This window comes from Saimiri boliviensis, chromosome 18, assembly GCF_048565385.1.
Source record: "Saimiri boliviensis isolate mSaiBol1 chromosome 18, mSaiBol1.pri, whole genome shotgun sequence".
NCBI classification, from domain to species: domain Eukaryota; kingdom Metazoa; phylum Chordata; class Mammalia; order Primates; family Cebidae; genus Saimiri; species Saimiri boliviensis.
Window position 1 is genome coordinate 32,444,013 of NC_133466.1, and position 10,075 is coordinate 32,454,087.

A 10,075-nucleotide genomic window follows, 5' to 3' on the forward strand; every position below is an offset into this window, starting at 1 on the left:
AAAAGTGAGAGAATTTAATGAAATAAGAACTTTAACAGTTACAGTAAAGTCATATATTTGTTAGATACCTCCTGGAATTAGGAATGGTAGATGTAGTTTTGAGCTTACTATATGGCCATAAATTAAATAATGAATTTCCCTGAATCTAGAAACTTACTAAATTCTACATATTTAAAAGAATTTTAATCTAGTAATTTAAAGTAACATTCTATCATTCTATTTGTGTCAATATCGCAATGTAAAAATTAGTTATATCATATAATGCTTCCTTCAGTAATATAAAAAAATCCAGAGAATTTTATAACTAGAATGAATTGAGTCTTCAATTTACTACATGAAAGAAAGATAACATTTTTCATTGACTCCTTTAAGGTGTTTTAAATTAAACTTCATTTGCTAGTCAATAATGTAGAAATCTGCTTAATATAAAATGTTAGGGAGAAAACAAGAACAGAAGGAAAGTGAAAATTGTTGCGTAAAGAAAAAAAAATGTTCATAATTGAAAGAAAAATAAAAAACTGCCTTCTGCTCATTTCTTGAGAAATAGTTTTGAATCCTATTAGTATTTAATTTTTGCCAATTGTCCCCTAAATATCCTTTACTATTAGTTTTTCCAAAACCCAGTTTAGTCCAGTACCACATATTACATCTGGCCGAGTGTAGTCCCCTCTCCCTAACTCCTTTCCTTCACGCTTTTATTCCATGTTGCTTATTTGAAGAGTTGTTTATTTGAACAAGAACATTACCTAAGGAATAAAAGATTAAATTAAAGTGGCAGGAAATATGTTAAGAAACTTACTTACCAAAAGAGAACAGGGACGCCCATTATGTTCAAAAGCCTCAGAAAAAAAGTCAGTGCTGTGGTCCAGTCTCTGATGCCCTCCGTATTCTGCTGCATCTGAATCTAGCACAATTTTGAATGTGTAGCTCTTAAGGAATTAACAACAGTTGAGGAGTTGAATGAGACATTGTAAAATATTTGCTGAGAGAGAAACTTAAAAGTGAGTATTTGAGCAGTGTTAAATCACAATTTCTGCAGAGAATTCAGTTCTTCTTTCAGAAATTCTTTGTTCAGAAATTCTCATGTTTGAAAGGGGTTTTATAGGCTACCTTCTGCACACACCCATGAGATCCCTGTTATACTTCCATCACGACTCATCAAGTGATCACCCAGCCTGGGACAAAACATACCTAATCTACTTTTCTCTTCGAGCAACCCATTCCATTTGTTATAAATTCTTCCCCATATTGAATAGAAATTTTGTTCCTTGGGATTATATTATTTCTACCTAGACAAGTCATAAAAAATAAGTTCAACATGTAGTCAACTTTTAAATATTTACTAATAGTTATACCGTCTACATGTGTCTGCTACATATATTACTAAATACATACAGTCAGCCTTCCATATCTGTGGATTTTGCATCCGTGAGTTCAACCAACTTCAGATAAAAAAAAAAAATTCAAAAAAGAAAATGTATCTTTGCATCTGAACTGAACATCTGATTTTCAACAAGTTGTTAGATAATACCATATTTACAGCAACATTAATAAAAGCTATCATTACGTTCAAACTTATTAGGCTCAAAATGTCTAGAAATGGTACTTGATACAAAAATCCACAATTAAATATGCATTGGTATCTGAGAAATCTCAAGTTTCTTCTAGTCTAAGTAGAAACACAGATAGTTTAAGTGTTTTCTGTTTTGATTTTCTGGTAAATAAATCATTAATCTCATAAATGTTAGTATATTTTCATTACTGCAAAAAAAAAATCACATTAATAGAACCTGTGAGCAATGAACAATGAGCCATCATTTTTGACCCTTGAAAATCTTTGTCTAAGTCAAAGATGAAGATGGACGTGCTACAGGAAATTCTGCTAGCAGGATTGCCTCCATTTTAGTCAATCCAGGTCAGGCTTTTCTAATCAAATTGAAACTGATAATTAGAATATTACTGTGCTGAGAGAGAGAGAAAGACTGAGATTCAAATGATGACTATTAGGCAGAGGGACATTTAAAGTCACTCAGCATAGCAGAAAATGATTTAAGCCTACCAGTATATTTAGTGTTGAAATATGGATAATAAAAATAAATAATCGAAGACATGGCAAATAATGAAAGATTGCGGAATAAAAAAACTTCAAATAGAAGTTTAGCTTTTGTTCTTCATTCCAGTTCACTAAATACTTGGAAAAAATCTTCCAAAAACTAAAACAGTAGAGTTTAGAAAATAATGCTCTGGAATACTTTTAAAAACAACTGAATTAAAATATCAATCAATGAATTACTGGTTAACAACATAGGCTTTTGATGGTAGTGGCTAAATAAGACAAGCATATCATTAAAAGCAAGGGTTCCCAACCTACGCATTAAGAATCACTGACTGGTAGTCATGTTATATTTTAAGATCTCACTGAGTGAGTGTATTACAAGGGGCTGGGAATCTATATATGCTTTAGGCATTGTCTAAAGACTAAATTATGTTATTAAACACATTTGACACTATATTTCAAAGAATATACACTTTTTTTATTATTAAAATGAAGATTATATTGTTTCCTTCTTTGTGTCCATGTGTACTCAATGTTTAGTGCACGCTTAAAATTGAGAACATGAGGTATTAGATTTTCCATTCCTGGGTTGATTTATCAGACATCAGGGCCTACTTGAGGGTAGAAGTTGGGAGGAGGGTGAGGATGGAAAAACTACCCATCAGGTACTATGCTTATTACCTGGGTGACAAAATAATCTGTGCACCAAACCCCCAAAACAACTAATTTACTCAGTAAGAAGCCTGCACATGTACTCCTGAACCTAGAAGTTAAAATAAAAGAAGAAAAGAAACCATTAGGCCCAAACACTTAATATACCTTTACACAGTAATGATCAGTTATGGGAATGTAAGACATTAAGAGCTTGTGCTGGGGGCAATGAATTGTGGGAAAACAATTAGGAAATACATGGGGGAGACTGATGGAAGACAGGGGTTGTTTTAGTAGGTTTGTTTGTACAGCTCTATTTCAGTGTGGCTTCGCAATCTCTAGTGATAAGAATGTCTCCTATTTAATCAGCACAGGAAAGGCACCTTTCTCATGGGCAATTTTATGATTTGCTTTTAGGTGGAAAGTAGGAGATCAAAGAGTATCTGCTGTTTCTCAAACAGCTTCAACTCAAAATAATCAATAAGCCAAAGTGGCATATTTTGGGGTAGCATGTTCTGAACCCCTTCCTAACCAAATTCAACTTTTCAATAATACTAGAGATGACTACTTCCTCCTATGAACACTTTCATTTTAGTCACCTGAACTATAATTTTTTTTAATTTTACAGGAAAATTATTTAATTTTTAGTTCCGAAACTAAAAATAAGAATTTACTCATCTACTTGGCACATTTTTTTTTTTCTTTTTGAGGCAGGGGCTGGCTGTCATCCAGGCTGCAGTGTAGAGGCATGGTCGTGGCTTGCTGAAACCTCTGCCAGTGAGCCAAGGCTCAAGCAATTCATCCCACCTCAGCCTCCCAAGTAGTTGAGGCCACAGGCACATGCCACCACACTGATTTTTGTATTTTTTTGTAGAGTTGGGTTTTACCATGTTGCCCAGGCTGGTCTCAATCGAACTCTTGAGCCATCTGCCCACCTTGGCCTCTTACAGTGCTGGGATTATAGGCATGAGCTACTATTCCAGGAATGCTTTTTAAAATTTTTTCCTAATAAAGGAAAATGTTCTCAACAAAATTGTTTTTCTGAAACAGAATGAAATAACATTTAACCATTATTTTCAATGTTATAGTAAAATAAAAATTATGTATCCATTATTTTACACGCTTTTCCTGTAATAAAGTACAGACTGAGCTTCACACACCAAAAAATGCAATTTCAAAGTCACAGAAGTTTTTGCCTATACTTTTTCAAAGGACAGTAAAAGAAAAATTATTATATAAGGATTCATTTCTCTTTGACACTGAAAGAGATCATCATATTGAAAATGTTAGAATCTACTTACTTTATATAGTTGTAGACATAAAGAAAAAGCTTATAAAAGCCATAGAGAAAGTTGCCAAACATTGGTTTAGACATGCTTCTCTGACCTACAATTTAATGAAAAAATTTTTCTATATCCAATTGTGGAATTACCCAGTTCTGTGTCTATATTACTTAGGGAAAACAATAGCTTCCTTTAGAAAATGAGGCTTCTAAAATCCAGAAATTTCAAGAAATGTAAACACTAGGTAGAAGGGAATGAGTATGAAAAAGCTTTACAATTGTGAATTGCTACCATATATCATTCAAGTATCAGGAAACTCCATGTTTTATGAATACTGCTTACAATTAGAACAAACCTTTTTTAAGAGGTTATTTGAGCAACTGATTTGTTTTGCATGTTCTCTCACTCGAGTACTGCCTCACTCTCTCTCTCATGTGCATGCACATACACAGAGATATTCACATACATACATACATGATACGGGACCTACACAGCACCACAATTCCTACGTCATCCTTTTTCTATGAAAAATTGTCTCTGAAAATATGACTCAAAGCCACTTTATACTTGTTTTAAACTACCTTTGTTATATGGTTTCCAATACATAGCACATAGAATAAATTTAGCAGGACATCTTGAAAGATAATCTGTTATCTGTAGCTACCTCCCTACACCTGGTAGATGACCTTCTCAAATTGGTTCCCAATAAAACTTTGAAACTGTTATTCAGAATGACAACACTGACTTACCAAGAAAAGCCAAATTAAATTTTTTTATATCTGACATAAATATAATAAATTATCTTTATTTCCCCATTCATTTATTACGTACATATAATATACAAGATACTGTGCAAGAAACAAAAATAACTAAGATATGGTCTTCTTTTACATGTGACTTACAGCCTGTAAAGGGAGATTAGGCATGCACATGGACATGCATAAGTAGAGTAAAAAGCAATATGCAATGAGAGGGAGAGTCAAGGAGGAAAAACATAATTGACAAGCCATACATAAAGACTTTTGAAGGCTGGGCTGGGGTCTTAAAACTTACTTTGTTAGTTAAGTGTGATAGTGTTTAAAATTCTTGAGAATGGGTATGGCAATCAAGATAATTAACCCGGAGGTTGCAGGGAGTATAAAACAGACAGTGGAAAGACCAAGTAAGGAAAACCAGTCAGGAGTCTAAAAACAGTCCAGGGATAATTAACTATGGCTAATCGCTCACAGTGGGAAAGAAGATAAATAGACTGAGATTTAGAAGTACAAGCGACAGTACTCAAAAGTAAGGAAACTGAGGCAAAGTTAGGGAATCAGAAGTGGAAGGGAGAACAGTTGTGTCCAAAGTTTAAGTGGCAGAGCTGGGAGGTACACACAAATCAAATGTAGATCTGATGACCCTGCTCTCTACAGGTAACACCAATTTTATGCCAAGAATAAGGCAGTGGTATACAGTTTCTTGTTTATTTCTCAGGTTGAAATTCTTTATATTGTTATGTTTGAGACTTTGTAGTTCACAAAGGAAAGAGGTTTATTTTGGCTCATGGTTCTGCAAGCCATACATACAGGAAGCATGATGCTGGGGTCTGCTTTTGGTAAGGGCCCTAAGAAGCTTACAATCAAGGCAGAAGGAAAAGGGGTCCAGGAATGTAACATTGAAAGAAAGGGAGCAAGAGAGAGCAAGGAGGAGGTATGAAGCTCCTTTAAACAACCAGCTCTCATGTGAGTGAGAACTCACTTGTTACCATGGGGAAGGCACCAGCCATTCATGGAGAATCTTCTTTTATGTCCCAAACACCTCCACCAGGACCCACCTCCAACACTGGAATCACATTTCAACATGAGATCTCGAGGGGACAAATATCCAAAACATATCACATTCCAAGAATAAAGAGGCCAGAATGAATATGACAATAGAATAATGAAAATAGGAAACTCAGATAAAATGATATCCATCTAAATTACTTACACAATTAGATTTATGAGTTTGTCATTCTTAACAGTCATGTTGGTCTAAATATATGAGATTTGCTACACTTGTTTTAGTCCATTTCTTATTCATTTGATCCATCTGATCATTATATTAGCAAATACAAAATACTGGAACATAAAATTTACCTTGCTCAATTGGAAAAAAATAGTAGGGAGAGAATGACAATTTTTTTTTAATTTTTTAAGGGTGATTAAATAGGTCCCTATCAATTTGGATAGCATTTTAAAATATTGTGATTTCTTATTTTAAATTCAAGAGCTTCCTAAGTATTTGATATATCTATCAATAGGTTTAAGTAGATAAGAAATTTTCAGCATTATTTTATAATCTACATCCTTAAATTTGAACCAAGGAAGAGCCAATGTTCTGAAGGAGGCCTGTACTAATAAGATTAAAGAACAGTGAAGGCATGAAGACTCTTAAATTCAATGGCTCTTCAAATACTTCAAAAGCCGCTGTGTTTGCTCAGCCACTTGATAAAGTGTCTGTTCAAAGTATAAGGATTTTGATGTAAGAAGTACTATCATTTATATCACTCTGCACTAAACTCACTTCACTCCCACTGATGAAGCTAAGGAAATTTATTGTAAGGTACAACCCTTGAGGTTTCACATTGAATGACAAAAAGAAGGGTTCTCCAGTGACTAGGTGACTCTAACGATGGCAGAGCAGGTAAGTTATCATATATCTTCAAATCTAAGACAGCACCCATTTCAAGATGAATTATTTTATATATTTCTAATAAAGAGAAAAAAAATCACTACCACATTAATATTGTAAGATATATTCCAAGTGAAGACAGGCTAAAATGTGAAAAAGTGTACATTTTTGGAATATGAATTTAGTATGTTATTTTGTATCTAATTATTTAATCAATCCATTCATATTACCATGATTAAAATAACTCCTTGGAGCTAAGTTACCCAGGGAAAGAGAATTTATACTAAAGGCAGAAAATATTAGGTACAAAATTCTAAGGAATATTTTAATTAATGTAAATGTGAACAAATGTCTAGTAGAGTAAGAACAGTGGCTGAAAAGCAAGGAGAGTTTTATGATTTTAGAAGTCTGAAGAGATCTATACAACACAGGGCTTGCCACAATGTTCTAACATAATCCTTCCCTTTTATGTTACACAGATTGAATTTTATTTATTGCCAGTTATAATCCACAAAACCTAAGGTTATAGCTATATAGCATTTCAAATAGATCTGTCCCTTTATTTTATAAACATAGCTAAATGATGCCTACTTTATTGTCCTGAATCACAGAAAAGGCCATAAGCTACAACTTTCAGCTGCTCTCTCTGATCTCTTTCCAAATGCAGGAGTAGCAAAGACTGATGATATACTGCTGTACATTTAATGAATGTGCAGGTCTGTTAGTGTGTGGTGGAGGGGTGTCATAGGAGTTTGTGTGTGTGTGTGTGTATGTGTTTGTACGTGTGTATATGTGTATCTGATTTAGGTAATTCAATCTTTACTTCTGTGATCTAGAATATACATTAAACTTAATCAGTTATCATTAGAACTAAGGGTTCTGCTAACTAGCCATTTCTAGAAGATTGAAACTGGACCCCTCCCTTACACTATATACAAAAATTAACTCAAAATGGATTGAAGACTTAAATGTAAAGCCAAAACTATAGAAACCCTATAAGACAACCTAGGCAATACAATTCAGGACATAGGCAAGGGCAAATATTACATGATGAAAACATCAAAAGCAAAAAAATGGACAAATGACATCCAATTAAATTAGGGAGCTTCTGCACAGAAAAATAAACTGTCAACAGAATAAACAGACTATCTACAGAATGGGAAAAAATTTTTGCAAACTATACATCTGATAAAGTCCTAATATTCAGCTATAAGGAACTTAAACAAATTTACCAGGAAAAAAAAACAAACATACCCATAAAAAATAGGCAAAGAACATGAACAGATACTTTTCAAAAGAAGATATACATGCAGCCAACAATCATATGAAATAAAGCTCAATATCACTGATCACTAGAGAAGTGCAAATCAAAGCCACAAACAGATTATCTTCTCATACCCTGTAGAAGGGCTATTACTAAAAAGTCAAAAAAAAAAAATAATAACAGATGCTGGCAAGATTGTGGAGAAGAAGGAATACTTATACACCATTGGTGGGATGTAAATTAGTTTGGCCATTGTGGAAGACACTGTAGTGATTCCTCAAAGACCTAAAGACAGAAATACAATTTGATCTAGCAATCACATTACTGGATACATACCCAAAGGAAAATAAACAATTCTGTTGTAAAGACACATGCATATACCTGTTCACTGCAGCACTATCCACAATAGAAAAAGCAGATAATAAATCTCAATTTCCACCAATGACAGACTAGATAAAGAAAATGTGGTACACATATACCATGGAATACTATGCAACCATTAAAAAGAATGAGATCATGTCCTTTGCAGGGACATGAATGGATTTAGAGGCCATTATCCTCAGCAAACTAACACGGAAACAGAAAACCAAATACTGAGTGTTCTCGTGTAAGCAGACCTAAATGATGAGAAGACATGGACACATGAAGAGGAGTAACACAGACTGGGACCTTCCAGAAGGTGCAGGGTGGGAGGATGGAGAGGATCAAGAAAAACAACTAGTGGGTTCTAGGCTTAATACCTTGGTGATAAAATCAGAGAGAAAATCTGTACAATAAACCTCCATAACACAAGTTTACCTATACAATAAACCTGCACTTATACCCCTGAACTTAAAACAGAAGTATAAAAAAAAAAAAAAAAAAAAAAAGAGTCCTGGTATTTTAATCATATTCAAAACTATTTATGGCCATGTGACATTTATGATTATTACTTCAGTGGAAAACATCCAGTTAGTTTTTTTTTTAATCTCCCTAACTTTAGAATGCCCCAACATTATAAAACTTCTAAAATAAAATTTAAAGAAAGTAATGCGGAATTAAGCAAATTTTAAAATATAACGAACGCCAAATGCAACTTCTCTCTATATATTTATAGATGTGTGTGTGTGTGTGTGTGTATTTTTCTTATTAGTTTACCTTAAAATTTTAGTGACCTTGAAAAAAGCAAGATCTTCATACATAAGCTAAATATGCATTCAAATTTGTGAACAGTCTTCATTAAAAGATTAAATGACAACCACACATTTTAAGTCCAAAACAGAAGCATACTTCTGTTATAGTCTAGGATGTGCCCATTTAATCAACAAAAGGTTTCTGATTTTAGACTAGAAAATAAACTCCAATCCCTGCAAGTATGCTTCTTTGGCCACACATTTTTTGAAACTGTACAATGCAAAATAGCAATAAAACAAGCTCAAAGGATGAGGAGCTGAAATGTCATTATCTACCAGGTTAATTAATGGATTATTATGTTTTTTGAAATGTATTTTCATGCAAACTATTAGTTTATTTTTAGGCATGCTTAATGACACACACCAGTAAATAGCAAATCAAACGGTAATACAAAATATTGAGTACTACATATTTCTCTATGCAAATAGGACAATTATTCTAAATACTTTACAGAATACTTCTGACTAACCTACTTAGAAACTTTTCTGTATCCTAGAAGATTATATAACTTAAACTAAAAAATGTCACTGTTTCTCAATAACTTGAGAAGGAAGAAAAATAGAAAAATGTGCTCATACTTCTGACTAACCTCTCCCTAAAACTGTTGCTTTCTGTCTGTGCCATTAGGATTATCCAAAGAACATGTAAATTCAATTATCTGATGAAGTGATGGCAATTATTTAGAACTGAAAAAGAAAAACAAAAAATAACCAAATTTTTGTTCACCTTGTAACCACCTTTTATTATGAAAATGAGATTATACCTGGAGACTCAATACTTTTTAAAAAAACATTGTGCTTTTAAACTCAAAATAATTTTGATTCAGGCTTTAAAGAAACACCTTCCCCCAAACAAACTTACCCTAGGAACAGCCTTCAATGGAGTCATGTGTAATATATCTAAATAAAAAGATAATTGGAAACTGGGAAGTCTCCAAAAAAGCAAAGAAAATTTTAAGCAATAAGAAAGCATTATCTGAGCCATTTCAGGCAGACA

At 33.3% G+C, this 10,075-nt stretch overlaps 1 protein-coding gene across 1 annotated transcript in view; it reads right to left on the reverse strand.

Moving 5' to 3' along the window:
• The window catches only part of GBE1 (1,4-alpha-glucan branching enzyme 1), a 271,204-nt gene that overhangs the window by 23,603 nt on the left and 237,526 nt on the right, over positions 1-10,075 (reverse strand). Inside the window, exon 15 of the mRNA XM_074389149.1 lies at positions 804-919. Within this exon, the coding sequence (XP_074245250.1) occupies positions 804-919 (116 nt within the window). The remainder of the gene's footprint in view (positions 1-803; positions 920-10,075) is intronic.